The 16734-nt window shown below is 38.5% G+C and overlaps 1 protein-coding gene across 1 annotated transcript in view; it reads left to right on the plus strand.

The window, feature by feature from the left end:
- Positions 1 to 16734, plus strand: part of GRTP1 (growth hormone regulated TBC protein 1) — a 36217-nt gene that overhangs the window by 16151 nt on the left and 3332 nt on the right. The window contains exons 5-7 of the mRNA XM_033052368.2: positions 952 to 1048; positions 15366 to 15538; positions 15654 to 15839. Of these exons, the coding sequence (XP_032908259.1) occupies positions 952 to 1048; positions 15366 to 15538; positions 15654 to 15839 (456 nt within the window). The remainder of the gene's footprint in view (positions 1 to 951; positions 1049 to 15365; positions 15539 to 15653; positions 15840 to 16734) is intronic.

Raw genomic sequence — 16734 nt, forward strand, 5'->3', positions numbered from 1 at the left:
AAAGAATATGAACATTTTTTTTTAAAATCTTGAGAGGAGAAGACTTAGAGGGACTTAAACCTACACTGAAATCTGAAAAAAAAATTAATTTTTCTTGTGTACTCCAACTAATTTTAGTACAGAAATTATTTACTCCCATTCTTCAAAAGATGGGTAAGTTCTATTGGTTTGACTAATATGTATTTATCAAAGTATAATTTTAATATTTTGAAAATAACAGAAGGGGTAGAAAGATGAATACTCACTTTTGCAAGTGTCAAGTTTCTCTACAGAGTTGGTTATATGCAACATAACACAAAACTTCTAAACCATAGTAGCTTCTACCTGTCCAATTGTTAATAAAACGTTTTGGTACCTTTACTCTTTAATGGGTTAAGGAAAGAAGAACATTTAAAAAACCCTTGTGTGGTTCTTTGCACATCTGATCTCCTCACAGGATCAGTGCCATTGTGTGTATATGTGGAGTACTGGAGGTATTATGCAAGAAAACTGTACACAGCCTTTGGATGAGTTAGGCAGCAAAAGCTTGTAAAAGCTGCTGGAAGTGCAACATTTTACTTAGTGTATTTTGGGTCAGACATTCTCCTCCGGCAGCCTCACTGTCTACCTGCAGGTTTGTTGTGTTAGTGGTGCTCTTCTAATACAGCTGTGTTTGGGTTCTGATCGAAGCAGCTTTCAGTTGCATTGGGCTTTGGAATTTACAAAAAAGCAAAATTGAAAGAATAGACTGCTAAGCTTTTTCTTTTACTTTTCCTCTCCTTGATCTTTGTTAATAATTCTTGTTAGCTGTTGTAGTGCAGGTTTAGCAGGTTACTCAACCAGTGCCCTTCATTACTAGAATTAATATGCACACTTTGTAGAACTGTAGTAATTTAGCCCTTAATCAAAAGAAGTAAGCTAGAAACTCTTCAGATAAGTGTATGCATCTTAAAACTCTTCTTTCTATTTCAGGGCATGAACTTCATTGCTGGATACCTGATTCTTATTACAAAGAATGAAGAAGAGTCCTTTTGGTTGCTAGATGCTCTTATTGGAAGAATATTGCCTGGTATGTTAAAAACATGGTTTTATTCATGTATTGGAGCTTGGCTTTTATCTTTTGCATTCTTCACCAGTTGTAGACAATATCTGGTCTGTTCAGTAGCTCTCTGAGTTCCCTTGCCTGGATCTGTGGATTTGTAGGAGGTGTTTACACACTCAATTCTGTCCCATGCATAAGCTGAACCTCACTGCACATGTGAGGTAGTTTAAAACTAGAAGCAGACACCAGACACAGCTGTATTTTTTTACTCCTGTGAAATGCATTTGGGAATGTTTTTTCTTGGGATTTAATTATAGAGGTTTTATCATTAATTCCCATTAGCATTGCACACTTCTGGCTACAGATACACTTTTAAAGTAGGTGGAAGGTCTCATTGGAAGACTAGTGAAAGTAGAGGACTAATTATTGGCCTGGTTTTGCTTTTGCAGAGATTTTTGTCTCAAATGGTTGGAGGTGGATTTCAGTATTATACTGTCAACTAGGTACTGGTCAAGGACATCAAGGTTCATTGAAACTTTCACTTTTCCTTCTGTCTATAAATGTTCAAGATTAAACAAAAATAAGAACTTTGTCTCCCTATTGAATAGAAAGGAAAAACCTTGAGAAATAAAGAAGAATAGTTGAAAGTTTCTTTTCATGCTTTTGAATGACTGTAAGAAATTATTTTACACTGAATGCACTTTGTAGGAACTTGTATTTTCCTTGTGTGGAAACAGTGGTTGGACTTTGTTTCCAGACTGAAAGAGTAGAGCCAGGCAGGGAATGTTATGGGCTGTTGAATCAGTCTGCAAATATTTAACGTTATACAGCCTTGAAGTTTACTTTCAAGCCGTAAAAATAGTCTAAAGAAATCAACTGTCTGTTGCTTTTGTTTAGCCTTGAGAGCTCTAAGCTGTGCAAACAGGTAGGAGACAGGGCTGCTGTCTGCCCTGGGCCCTGCCACTACCTGGCATGGGTGGATGTCTGCTTTGCCATCACTGTGTCAGAGATAAGGCACTCAGTAAAAGGCAGGTTAATTGTGGTGTGTGGAAACTCTTGCTGTTAATCCTTTCAGTTGCGTTGCACACTTTTATTTGAGGCAAAGGAGGTAAAGTCAGAATTTTATGTTTGTTGTTTTTGGTAGGAACCTAACTCACTTTATCAGAAAGGGATTTTTATACATGCGTCTGTACTTTACTGATACTTGTGGCAAAAGTTGCTCTTATTTTTCCCACCTAGCTGTTAACTTTATCTTAGGCAGGTAGCATTGGTCATGAGAAGAAACTCATAACATGAAATGCAATTACTGTGTATAAAGGAGGTGTATATTTACTGAAGTTATAGGTATTTTTAAACTTTTCTGTAACAAGATTGTTGTTACTGACTTTAGCCTGGGTCCAAGTGGGAAATATGAATCTTCTATATAGTATAAATATTTGTATTGAATAATATAAGGTGTTATTGTAAAGAAAACTTCTTGCTGATTCTCTCCCCCCCACACCAGTTTTTTAAAAATATTTTTATCCCTTCTATTTCCACCACTCTCCTATGTAGTTTGATTTTTATATTTATAGAAGTCAAAGCGTGACAGATAAAATAACTGGCATCATTTCAGTGAAATACTGTGTGTGCATATGTGAGGGAATCAGACACACCATATTCATAAAGCAACTCAGGTAAATAATTACTGCCTGTTAGTGCAAGGTATTGCACATTTCAGTTTTAAGCCCTATAATTATTAGGGAAGCAGAGAAGCACTGTACCTCTCAAGATCTTGTAGATCTTGTATGTTTTCCAGGTCTTCAGAGGAAAGACTAGGAATCAGTTTTGTTGGATGCTAACAGTTTGACTAGCCAACATTTTTCCATTAGTTTGGTTGTTGATTTGGTTTTTTTGATTTGTTTGCATTATAATATACGTGTTTTCCCCCTATCGTTGCTACAAATATGCCTCCAGGTCATGTCCTCATTTTTGAGTGTGTCCTGTCACTGCCAGTTAAATCAGTGGTGCTTCAGGATAATTTAGAAATCCATTCTCTGCCCTCTGCTGCGTCCCTGTGGGTGCTTCCTCCCCTGCCCACATGTGTTTAATTACATTAAACAGAAGCTCCAGAACCGTGGTGCTGACAGTGGTTTTTTTGGTCAGCAGATAAACTAAGCCAGCCACAGATCAATGTCATTGATTGAAAAATGTACAGTGTGACAGATGGGAACATTCTGGGGAAGTGACAGAAAACGGGGCTCCATCACTAAAGGTTTTCTGGCTGAATTGTTCTGTTGCATCCAACTGGAGATAACACAGCTGGAAGAGAGAGCCAGTAAATTTGGCTTTGGTTGATTGGTAAGAGGAGTTGCGTGCATGCCTTTCATTTGGCTGAACATAGCACTGCTGGGTACAGCTGGGTGAGGCCAGAAAGTTCCTGCTTCTGCTGAGGGCAAGCCCATGCATTTCTGCCTGTTGTCTGTCAGCTGCTCAGCCAGGGATTTGGAGGGATTATCGTTTAAACACAGCAAGGGGGAAGAGAATTATTTGTTTAACTGAAGTTTTGGGTGTTACCAAGTTGTTTTTATTCCAAGGCTCATTCAGACAGATGGCTGGAGCAGACAACATTGCCCACAAGAAGCAGTATAGATTCAATTCAAGCACAGAGTGGATGTGCCTGCAGTTTGTACTCAGCGTAGTTCTGATGTTTCTGTTCTCTTCATCACTCTGATTCTTGTTGAGAAGTTCTGGGGATTTTTTTGTGCTGTTAAGGAAACAGTGGGGAGATTGTTTTAGAAGGCATTGGGTAGGTAGGATCTTTTAATTGTGGTACCTCAGTATGTAAGTAAAGGAGTGTACTTTTTACATATTTGAGTGTTATATTTTACATATTTGTGATTTAAATATTTGCAATCAAATGGTGAGGTTATGAGTAGAAAAACACAACAATTTGGTCTCGCTTTAGCATGACAATTATGCTTATATGTAGAAGATAATCTCCCCTCCCACCTTCAGTGGTTCTCAGTCTGGAATTGTGTATATCAACCTACACTCTAACTAGTCTACTGGACTATTATACTGGAGTTACTGAAAAACTGAAAACTAGTGTAGAGTACTTTTTCTGTGGTTAAGAGAGATCTCATAGGTTCTGCACCACCCAGATCATGGCCAATTTGATATCCTTTTATTCTAATGTCAATGCTGACTTTCAGGGGTGAGAAAAGTTCCCCTCTCTTTTGTGCTTACTTTTCATGTCTTTGTAGGATGCAGTTAGTTAATTTTGAAGGTTTTTTGTATGGCTATACTCCTTCAAACTCTTCTCTTGCATGAAACTTCTCTGTTCCTGTTTTAGCCAATAATTATTCTGTGTGCTTATTCCAGTTTGAACTTTCTTCTTTATTTTGGTTTTTTTTTTTTTTTAAAACCTGATTACAATGGCGCACTTCTGTTTTCTGGTGGGGAATCTGCTAGTGGCTATTTTCACAGTGCAAAGGGTTTGCCTTAAGAGAGAAAAGCTGTAGGATTTCCCTTGCCTTTTTTCCCTAGTGATTTTGATTTGTGATCTCCATCATAATGCACCTGCTATTCCTTCTCTCTCATTGTCAACAGATGTTTTTTTCCACAGCATTTAGGAATTCATAACCCCTTTTTTGCTTTTTTCAGCAAAAGAAATTTGCACATTCTTACTTTTGTTATTTCAAATGTCATCATGTCTCTTGCTCCAGTCTTTCCACTGTAATTTTGTTGTTCTTCATGTATTGACATGGGGCAGTATCTCTTAGTTTAGGGCTGTCAACAAATACTAGCTTTTTCTTTTTCTCCAATGCTCTTAATAAAACCCTTAAATGAGGTGTAGCAGTCTTCAAGAATCAGTATAACAATCTTTCTTCAGTCTCATTACTTTTTAGCAACTTCTTCTAAAATTATTTTACCCATGTGTAGTGCCTGGTTGTTTATAAAAAATTAAAAGAGCAGAGTTTTGAGTGATGAAATAGTCACTATAGTAGACTGCACTGAAGTAATAACTGGCATTAGCTGCAAGCACACAAGGTGCAAAGCAAGGTGCCACTTTGGTGTGTAGTGTAGTGACTGCTGGTTAAGGCAAGTGCCTGCACGCTGAGATAACAGATATCTCCCATGTTTGTTCAGCTCTCTGGCTCGCAATTGTATCAGCCAGAAACTTGGAGCTTGCACAAGAGATTAGGCACATAAGAGACATAAATGTTTGAACTGAATGGCATCGTAGCTATGTATCAAACTCTTGAATATCCTCCTCTTCTGAGTGGTTCATGTTATAACAATCTTTTGAGTCCCATCATACAGACTTGCAGGTTTGAAGGGAAGGACCACTAGGAAAATGCAGAAGGCTGTACTAAGCTGTAAAGTATTTCTGTTTGGACTGTTTGCTTTTAATTGCAGTTGAACCTGTATTTATTATTTTCTTATGGCTGAATTTATTTATATACCCTAATTGGGTATTGCCAGGGAATCTCAGACCTGCATCTCCAAAGGGGGTGGATCTCTTTACAGAAAGCATTTTTATTTAGCTGTGTAGGTAAAAAAACCTGCTAGACCTAAACTGAGCTGGATTTGCAGCCTAAGATGGGGACTGTTGTGATAAAAAGCATTTCCTTTCAGAGAGAAGACTTGAGCACCTCCAGCTTTGTTTTTGGTGTGGAAAGCTCCTTTCAAGGCTATGTGTGACATGCATGACACCATGTTTGCAAAGTAGTTTTTGACAACTGAGCTTTTTTTATATCACCATAAACCCAGAAATTTTCAGCAGATTGATCAGTTCTGGGCTGCTTCTTTATCTTCTTCCTCTGGCAGCACTCAGCTACAGGTCTGTGAGTTGGCAGTGTTCTCACTCATCCATGGAGTTCCTCTGTGATTGCATTTGAAGCCGTAGTGGTGTGCCCCTCTGGCTTCCAACATCACATCTGGTCCTCAGAGACAGGAGCATTTTGCTGGTCAGCTGAACAATTCAGAGTTTTGAAATATGGGACTGCATCATGTTTTACTGTTAACCCCCAGCCACGATGAAGTCATTAATGTTTGAGCATTAGAGGTCAGTTGAATACCTAGGAATTAAGCATGCAGTGTCCTGTTAAGGTGAAGGTGGAATGAAGGAGTCATGTGCCTGTATTTAGAAACCATGATAAGCCTGAAATCCTCATTACTTACAAATCTGAACTGCTAGGGGATTTGTGAGACTTGAGCAAGCAGGAAATCAGCAACTGATTTTTTTTCCCTTTAAATGTACACAGGTATTTAGTCGAAATAATTTATTTACTTTCTGTATCATATCTCCCTCTCACCCTGTTGCAAAGCTCATCAATAAAAGAACAGTCTCATTATTTGGTAGTGTTTTAGGTGTCTGGGTTAAACTCTTACACTTCTATGTGAAACAGAAGTTTGCTGTATGTGACAAGAATACCCATGCTGTTAGCCTTACATTTCTGAGGAAATATGCAACAAAAGCACCCATAGGGTTTAAAATGCTGAAGAATATTGTTTTCCTTAGCATGACTATTTACATTGGAAGCAGGACCTTTTCCACCAAGAAAAAGTCAAGAATGCCTCCTTCATTCTGACAAGTAAGTCTTCTATTGATATAATTTGATTATGTTAAACTATCTTCAGTAGGCCATCCATGGCCCTGCTCTGTGTGGGACTGCAGCCTTGACTGTGCAGGTAGTGCTATTTGCTTGTTCATCTACCCAGTAAATCAAAGTTTCATCCCTTTCAAAAGCCACCAGCAAAATAACTTGCCAAATGAAATCTTAATTCAGCTAGGACGAATCAAAGATAGAATTCTCTGGCTGCATGCAAAGGAGGAAAGTAGGTGGAGTGGCATTCCCACAGAAGTGTGGGTTTGGGAGAAGAGGTCGTGGGGTTTTTTGGCGTGGAAGAACCAATTAGTGGCTGAGCCTTAGCATACACAAGGCTTACTTAGTTTGGGCTTTATATTTCATTAGAGTAGCCATGTTGGAGGGATGTTCTATTTTCTTTTTTTCTCTTTTTTCTTTTTTTTTTTTAGTTTTATCTAATGTCTTGTTGTGAAAGCGCTGATGTGCACATGTGGTATTGAAACTATACTTCTGACAGAGCCATCTCCATGCTGAAGGGATTGTGCTGTTCTACCTGTGGAATTAACGCAGCAAAGCCATGGCAATTTTTTGGGTTTTGTTACTTACTGATGGTCAGCTGGGGTTCTGTATTACATTTTAGTAAATGAACCTTCCTGAATATGTCACTTTGACAGTAAGAAGCATGACATATCAGCTGACAAAGGTATGATGGGTTATACATGTTCAAAGCAGATCCCAGTATACTGTTTTAACTTGTAAATCCCCATAAAACTGGAAATGTAATTGGAAATTTTAACTTTCCACACAAAAAGCTAAATGAGGAAATAGTAGTAATTCTTCCCATTGTGGCCTTTCAGTACTTAAAGAGAACTTTAAAAAAGGTGGAGAGCACCTTCTTACAGGAGCAGATATTAAATGTCAGGAGGAAATTCTTTACTCAGAGGATAGTGAGGCAGTGGAACGGGCTGCCCAGAGAAGTTATGGATGCCACATCCCTGGAAGTGTTTGAGGCCAGGTCAGGATATCTGAGAGGTCCCAGACTTGGTTTGAAAGAGCAACTCTGCCACCACTGCTAGTAGTGTATTCAAACTGTAAATCAGTTTTAAAAATATAGCAAGTGTTTTTAATAAATTGAAATTTGAGTAGTCTTAATTTGCAGGTACTGCTTTTTTTAAGACTTTCTCCTATTATATTGAAAAGCCCACAATGCCTGGTGTGTTTTCTCTATTAAGTGGTTAACTTTGCTTTTAATTTTTCTTGCATAAATGCTACACAGGCTCCTTATAGAACTCAGTTTTTCTAAGTAGTGTTTATAACCTTTTCTTTCATGTCCTTTCCAGTTCTTCAGCTTTCTGTCTGAATTGTGAATATCAGAGCTAGGTGCAGTTTTCTAATGTTTTGAGTTATGTTTCTAATGTTATGAGTTTTCTCAGTTTTGCTAATGTAATCAGAGATGATACTCTCTCTTCAGTAGTGAATGTATCCAAGGATTGCTTTGGCTTTTTCTGAGCTAAGATATGCTTGCTCTGGATTTATTATCTGCAACTTAAGATACTGCAAAATTGAGTGGTTTTTTTCAACAGCTAAACTCCACTAAGTGTTGGTTTTTTTAAAAATATGTCATAGTAGAAAGAAGCGCTGACAGCAGGCTTTGATACTGTTTCAAAATCTAGTATAATGCACATTCAGCATAGGTGGCAACATAAAGAATGTGTTGGTGTAAGATGTGCTTTGGGAGTAAAGGAAATTAAATGAAAATCTTGTACAGTGGTAATTTTTCTCTGCCTTTGAGACAGATGCTTAGAAAATGCAGCCTTGGTTGCATTTCATGTGTTCACATTCAGAAGACTGGAGTGCTTTACTAAGATGTCAGTTCATGGCTAGTGGAGAAGTCTCATTCTTGTTACAGTTCTAAAACCTGTTGCTTCAAGTATAAAATTAATTCTCTTGTTTGCTTCTTCAAGCTTGAAATAAGAGGATTGTGGCTTTCATTCCCCTTCTATTCAGACCAAAGTGATAGATTGGTTTCCTTTTTCCAGTGCCAGACTAGAACCATACATGTTGGTCCAGCTCTGTGTCTTAAGGTGCTTCTGTCCCAGTCTCAAGGGGTGTGCTCAGTGGTCCCCTTGCTGTGTCTGCAGCATTCTTGTGAAGAGCTGATGAAAATGCAACACTGGAGTTCTTCTTAAACATGAGAGGATGTCACAGCTGTGTTTTGTGCTGAGGTGTTAAGAATAATCTTGTCAGTGCAGTCAACTGATAAAATACCTATTATTTCTAATACTGTGGAGGAGTTAAAAACAGATCCAGGAATCCTTATTCAGCTGAAGTCATCAGTCATTAACACTCATTATACAGTTGTAAGCTTTTTTTTTTTCCTTTTAGAAGTTTGTTTCCTCAACAGGCATGATAAGCAGTTGTAGTTTTCAATGTTTGTTCCTGAATTTCCTCTTGCTTTGAGGAAATTGGTGATAAAAGTCTGTCACGGGGTTCTGTGAGTTAAAAGCATTGGCTCCTGGGACCACCGTCAGCCCCATAAGCTGCAGACTTCTTCAAAGCATGCAGCTCTTTAGACAGGCACAATTCATGGGGTGCAATGACTGGAGTCAGGCCAGGCTGTTTGGAAACAGCCGAGAGGGGAATATTGTGTGTGTGCTGTGTCTGTTGGTGTCTGTCAGCTCGGTGATACTGTGGGAAAACCGCTCTGGACAAACGTAGCTATTCCAGCAGATACAACGAGGGGAGAGAGGAGAGCTGGCCCAACAGTATTTTGCTCAGTTATGCCTAAGCTATATGAGAGTGGTTTGATATTTTTAACTTTTAGCTGGAGTAATTTTAAGTCTCTACTGAGCAACACATAACAGAGCTGTTATGTAAATAAATAATTAACATAGCCGGTTTCGTTCTCTGTAACTAGAATGTCTGAAAGTTGCATTTGTGTTTCCTGCAGGCTGCTAACTTCAGTTTGTTTCTCTGAGGGGTTACACATGAAGTCTTTGTTTCTTTGTACTGCATCTCTGCTGTCTGTAATGTCTGGAAGGATGACATCTTTGCCTGCCTTTCCATTGTCTTTCTAATTAACAAGCATCCTTCTTCAGTTGCCAAATGGCAGGTAGCTACTACATCTGCTCATAATCCCACTGTGCTCTGTGAAATGGGAAACCAAAGGCTCTTTCAGCTCCCTGGGATCTGTTTTCCAAGTCTGGGACCAGAAGCAAAAGATTAATACAGGCAGATGGCATTATGTAGAAATAAACACTGCCTTTTTGTGCTTGCTGGAAAGGTGTTAATAGTAAGTCATTTCTCAAGATATATTACTCTAAATTTTGTGTAATCTCAACCAATAAGGATCTATAAAATGCTTCTATTCACATTTTTTAAGATAGTTCTGCCATCCAAAATAAATTTGGTTTCCTTATGTTTGCTTAAAGCTTATGTTCAATTGTGAATGATACAGCTGATGCTGGTTGTGGTGTGAGTTCAGTACCCCAGGACAGAAGTTCTCAGTCAGTTTAGTTTGAAGGAAGAGATAAAATATAGCTTGAGCCTGTTTGGGTTGCTTGGTTTGTTAGATGCTTTTTCTCTTCCCTGGAAAATTAGGAACTTGTGTTTTAAAAATAACGTAGTTAAGAGGTTTTACTTGCCATTTAACCACATATCTGCAGGATATCACTCTGGCCACAACACCTGCAGGGGTCACTCTGGCCTGATACTGCAAAAATAATTGGCAGTACTTTTGGGTTTCCTCCTTTTCCTGTTGTGGCTTCCTGATTTCTTCCCAAATGTAGGTTGTTCAGCTTTTAATGTAAGCTCATGATGTAGCTACTTAGAAGACACAAAAGCTGGTATGTTTTAAATGTTTATTTCTGCTCCCCCCCCCCCTCCCCCGCCACTATAAATTCACATGATGGAGTCTGTTTTGGGTTTGACTTGAAATGTAGGAAATGTAGAACCAAGTGCTTTTCATGAAATTCTGTTCATGGAAACCTCTGAATTTTCTTGCCTACTCTATTTCCCTCCTGGATTTCAGTGTGGTCTGGTAGCAAATGGTATCTCCCGCAAGGAGAGAATGTTGCTGGTGGTATAAAAATGAACTATTTCTACTACTATGGGAGGAGACAGAACATTGTCATCACATCACACACACACTTGCCCCATTCTCATGGACATTATAAATCTATTATTGTGAATAAAATACTTTTCATTGCTTAGTCTGTGAGAAAAGTTAAACCAGCCAGTTTTTAACTTTCCAGTTGGTTTGGATCTCCAAGACAAAATATTCTGTCCCAGGCTGGGCTGTGTTGGCTCTTGAAATAATAGAACTGCTGGAAGATAAGCAGCAGAGCTTAGGTCTTGTTTGGGATATTTTTATAATGCTTACAAATTTAGTTCCACTAGGAATATGTATATTTAACCTGACACAGGCACAACAGACTGGAAGGATTTTTTTTTTAACTTCTGTAGCTCTTGACTCCTAGAGATAATTTAAGACTATAAGAGTATTGCTTCTTAAACTTTTATTTTTGGAACCTCTTAATCTATTTGTAACAGAGAACAAGGTCATAGAGTCCTTACAAGCTTTATCCTTACTTCCTACAAATCTTATTACTGTTCTGGAGCACAAGCAGCCAGTTATGTCTGAGTCCTGGATATTCTGGTAAGATCCAGAGATGTGTTAATTGTTGTGACAGGGAAATAATGAAATGTAATGTTAGGAATGTCTATGCCAGAACAGGTTTACAGCTCAGTGACTGCATGCTGCAGGCAGTGCAGTGCTAGTAACCAAAAGGCCTTTGAACAAGAAGTCCCTTCATGTGGTCACCTGTGTTGTACAGTAGCAATAAAGTAGCTGGCAACTGGTGAAACTGGCTTTTCCTGTTTGCTGCTTGCCTCCAAGAGGAAGAAGCTGATGATCCCAACAGAGCCACAGGGCTACACTGCTGTTCAGTGTCAGGACTTTGATGAGGAAGGAGCAGGATGAATTCCATGTAGGATGGTGCCCACACTGCCCTCTGTTACACTCTCAGGCACTCCTAAACTTAGCAAGGCATCCAAAATCCATAGGCAGATACTTGGAACAACAGACTGGGCAAAGCACACAGCACACTGGGCAAACAACAAAGGGAAGGCTGAGAGGAAAGTACAGAAAGCGTTGGATCAGTTGACAAAAGCACTTGAATATGCCAAGTTGCATATTGAGAAACTTAATTTTCATCTAGATGTTTTTCTGGAATTTAGTAATCAATTAATAATACAATATTTAATTTGTTGCCTTCCAGAAAATGTGATGAAAAATAATGTAGTGTGTGATCACCTAAAAATTATTACTTCCATTTGACCATTTGAAGAAATAAAGGAAACAACCTGGCTATGTGGTTTTTTTTCAGGGGAATGATATTTTGTCAGAGGACATTCCTATAAGCCACCTAGATCAACAGATACACAATATAATTAGCCTATTTTTTTAATTAGTAAGTGGTAGATTGGGAGCAGTTACTGACTCAGGTTTGTTCTGAGTCATCAACTGTGCAGTATTTTGCCAGATTATTGAGAGGGGAAACATAATTAAGATGCTAATTAAATGGGGATCATGCAAATCTAGAAATTTCAAATAATTTGTAAGATACAAGATATGTAAGGAATATAAAGCCAATGTGTTTCAATGGTATATGAGTAAAAATAATTGTGCTGTATTTTGTGAAAAACAGCTTTGTGGTGTGGGGGAGAGGAAGGCTTGTGTAGACTTGGTTGTAAACAAGGATATTTTGACTTCTGGGCAGAGCAACCAATTATAAAATATTAGGAAAGTAGGGCACACAGTGAAGCATTTGCAGCAAGAGAGAACTGCAGGATTTTTGCTGAGGGGACATTTTCAAAGGGCTTAATGACTGGGAATCCCTAGTAAATAAGAAGGGAATAGAAGAGCCATGTAGGTTAAACGTTACCAAGCACTTAGGCACTGAATCAAGTTACAAAATCGTTTTCCCTAGTGAAACCAGATGTGGCCTGTGAAAGGTGTTCCTTGTAAGTGATCTCTGGGTAAGTTTTGCACAAATATGAGGTCCTCCAGGAATGTTTCTGAAGGATTTGAAAATGTGGCTTTCCTAATTTGAGATGCTGACTTTATAAACATACATTTATGTAGAAAAGTGTATATAAACAGGAAAAATAAATAGAAAATTATAATTACATACTAATTATATGTAATTATAATTAATACCCACATGAACTATAATTAACATACAATAATTACATGTAAAATGTCTTGAGTACAGATTCTTTTAACCTAACTTCTGTTGTGAACTGGCAGCTAATATCCTCAAACCCCTTCTACTCAGTTACTGGCATTTGCATAAATGGTTAATCACTCCTCCCACCGGTTCTGCAGCAGCTCTGGGCTGAACATTGCAATGCTGTGTACCAGGGCACATGCGAGCTGCTCCTGCTCCACGAGAAACAGCAGGGGGCTGCCCCAGATAGATGAATGGATCCTTTTTTCCTTTCTGTCCAGTAGTACAATCTAACAGACTTGAATGAAATTTTAATTTACACCAAAGCTTCCTGGCTGCTTCAGTAGTTTGTTACAGACGTTGCCTGTCGGTTAACTTTTTGCTTCCCAGCTCTCAAAGAGCTAGGTAGGTGTGCAGTTGTGTTCTTGAGATCCTGACATTTACTTTGCTGTACAGTTTAAAAATAGCAGCTGCTGTTGGTTTCAGCATATCAGATGATTGCAGCAGAACAGAGTGAGTGGACTGCTGTCCCTCCTCCTGAGGACATTTGCCAGTGGTAACTTGAAGAAGTTTTCAGTACTCACATGTTTCAGGAGCACAAATAAAGAGGAAAAAAATTGGTTTGTGAATGTATGAGAGGAGGAGGAAAGGGGAAAGGCTTGTTCTGTTACTTGTTATTTGAGATGTGATTAGGTTACATTTGCATTGAAGCAGCATTTAAAAAAATGTACTCAGCCAATAATGTTACCGTTACTGCATTCCAGTTAAAAAATGAGCACAGCACTAATACAACACATGCAGAAAGAGAGGGTTTTGTTTTGGCTCTGAGGTGTGTTTTCAGTACACTTTTCCATGGGATTACTTGTGTTTTAGCTGTTGTAGCTTTCCCTACAAGTAATTGAAAGGCAGATGATTAAAGAATATATATGAGTGGAAGTGACTCTTAGGTCTGTAGAGGAGTTTTACATCTTCAGGGGGAATAAAGGATCCCAGACAGAAAGCTAGGCTCCTAAAGACTGGATGTGATACTCTGCAGTACCATTAAAAACCCCTGTAGATGTTCTAGAGTTTGGACAGAACAAATGTAGAGCAAATAGCTCACGGGGCAGGAAGTCTGTTTAGGAAAACCACTGGCACAGGAAAGAGTAGAGTATTAAACTGCTCTTGGGAAATTACAGAAATGTGAGTGGCTATATATGTACTGCATAGTTCAGACATATTTTTAAAATTATCTGTGACACCAGGAAGTTTTATTAGAATTATTTTAGGCAAATAGAATTTGCTCTGATTCCTTCACCTTTATATGAACCATTTCCCTATGTTGTGTGTATTTGGGGACATTGGCAGAAACCATGTAAGACAGAGAAACCTGAATTGCAGCTTTCCAGAATCCGTGAAGGAAAGAAAGGCATAGAAAGGAATTTGTGTTGCCACTGGTTTCTTTCCATAAACAAAAGTTAACAACATAGGTTTTGTCAGCAAAGCACTTGTGAACTATCAAAAGTTGCTTCCCAGGACTGCAGTGGCCAAATCCAGCTTAAATATTTCTGTCAACATACAAACCCAAAATACAAGTTTCTTAAACATCTGTGTAATTCTTGTATCATACTGGGGCATTTGAATACTTATGAATTGAAACAACATCTTTTTCTTCCCTTAAATATACCCAAGGCTACTTGTTTGTAGAGCTGAGACACTTGTTATTCAGCCTGCACCTTGGTAATGGAAATGCTTACCCCAACAAACAGGCTGTGGACTGACAGGGAGCACTCTATTGTTCTTAATTGTGAATTTATCAGTTACTGCAGGGACCAGAAGTGCAGGAATGTAGGTCTTATTTCAATCTCTGTCTTGAAGGTAAATCAAGTGGGAAGAGATGTTGCCTGATGGATCTGTCATTCACTTCCTCTCAGAATTATTCTATGAAAAGTGGGATTTTCTTGGCTCAGAGAAGGGAGAGAAAAACTTCTGCCTTAATGGCTAGGTCAGACCTTAGAAGATGGGGAGTTTCTGGCCTCCAGCACCCCTACAGAGCTGATGCTGTGGGGAATTTGCATTTCCAGTTTGACTGGATCTGGTCTAAAGGCTACAGGTTATTATGGTGGTTTGGGTTTTTTGTTACTTGTCTGGGTGTTGTGTGGACTGGGAGTTGTGCAGCCCCCACACACAGGAAAGAGGTGGTGGTTATACTGAACTGTTTAAGTATTAGTAACACTTTTGTAGTTTAAGCTAGCAGTGAAAAACCACCTAGATGATCCTTCCTTGGGAAGGAAGAATGAGTTGCCAAAAAACATCAGAGAGAAAGAAGATACTTCAGCAGGCATGAATGAAGTGTTTGTGCAGAGGGATCAGCCTTGGCTGAAAGAGCAGCATTCTATGACCACGGTGCAGAGATCTTCATGCTGTGGGTTAATTTTCTTCACCTTGGGATTCCTAGGCTCAGTGTGCCTTTATACATTCAGCTGCAGAAGACATTCTCTTCAATTTCATGAAAAGATCATCTACACAGATTTCCTGAATTTTTGATTTCTTCTCTCCAAGATTATTACAGTCCTGCAATGTTGGGCCTGAAAACTGATCAGGAAGTTCTCGGAGAACTTGTGAAAATGAAAGTTCCAGCTGTGGCAGAGCTGATGGAAAGACATGGAGTCATGTGGACCCTAGTGGTGTCACGCTGGTTTATATGCCTGTTCATTGACATTCTTCCAGTGGAGGTAATTGGTAACATAAAGCTCTCTTACCACACCCCTAATTATTTCATTTGTACTGCTTTAGTAATAGTTGCTTACTGGAAATCAAGGTTAATCTGAATTCTCTCCTTTCCTGCAGACTGTGCTCCGAATATGGGATTGTTTATTCTATGAAGGTTCAAAGATCATCTTCCGTGTGGCCTTAACATTGATTAAGCAAAACCAAGCTTTTATTTTGGAAGCCACAAATTTCCCTGACATTTGTGATAAATTTAAGCAGATCACCAAAGGAACATTTGTAACAGAGTGTCACAGCTTCATGCAGGTAAATTCTCTGCAGCTTTTAGTCATTCCAAATTAAAACCAAGTCTGACTTAAAAATGTTTTTCACTGAGCAAAAGATGGATACAGTTAGGAGAAACATAGCTGTGAGGCTTGTGTTTAAAATAAGAAACTCAAACTTTTCTAATAAATATGTTAATATAGTAAATAACTTATATTTAATAGTTATGATCTAATTCCATATATAGTAATCCATCCACGTTACCTGTCGTACTGGGAAGAAAATTTTTTTCACCCTTTTTACCAGTTAAGGCAGGAAGTCTGATGAGAAAATAATTTTAGTGCATTTTTCCAGTGAACTATGGTTATTGATCCTGTGGTTTTTCTTAGATTAACTGTAAATACAGTGTTGTAGAATAAGCATGAAGTGAATATTAAGCTTGCACTGATAAATGGCTGTAGTGCCCAAACACACAGCTGGTAGCAGCAGGTTCCCATTTCCAGACAGAAACCCCATGAAGTTGAATGTCTAAGTGCTATGACAATCTAAGAATTATTCTTTTAAATTACTAATAAAGTGGGTGCCACATCAGTATAAAACATTAGATTTGGGAAAATGGAAACATAAAAGGTGGTAGCTGCAAAACAAGTAACAGGAGCATATCTGTCATAAATCACATCAACTCCACTATTATTGTTTGCTCAGTGTGCACAAAACCATGGAGAGTGACATTTACCCCCCAAGTGTTTTATGCTCATGGCACATCTCTTTTCATAGGTCAGTCACAGCAGGCTATCATTTATACTAACATTCATTATAGTTCATATAGAAGAAAAATTAGCTTAATTTCCTGACACTTTTAAGTCTTTTAATTAAAGGAGCAAGAAAAAAAAATCACAGGTACAATTTTAATTTAGAAGGGAGATGTTTGTGGGGT

The sequence above is a fragment of the Catharus ustulatus genome, chromosome 2, assembly GCF_009819885.2.
Source record: "Catharus ustulatus isolate bCatUst1 chromosome 2, bCatUst1.pri.v2, whole genome shotgun sequence".
NCBI lineage: Eukaryota > Metazoa > Chordata > Aves > Passeriformes > Turdidae > Catharus > Catharus ustulatus.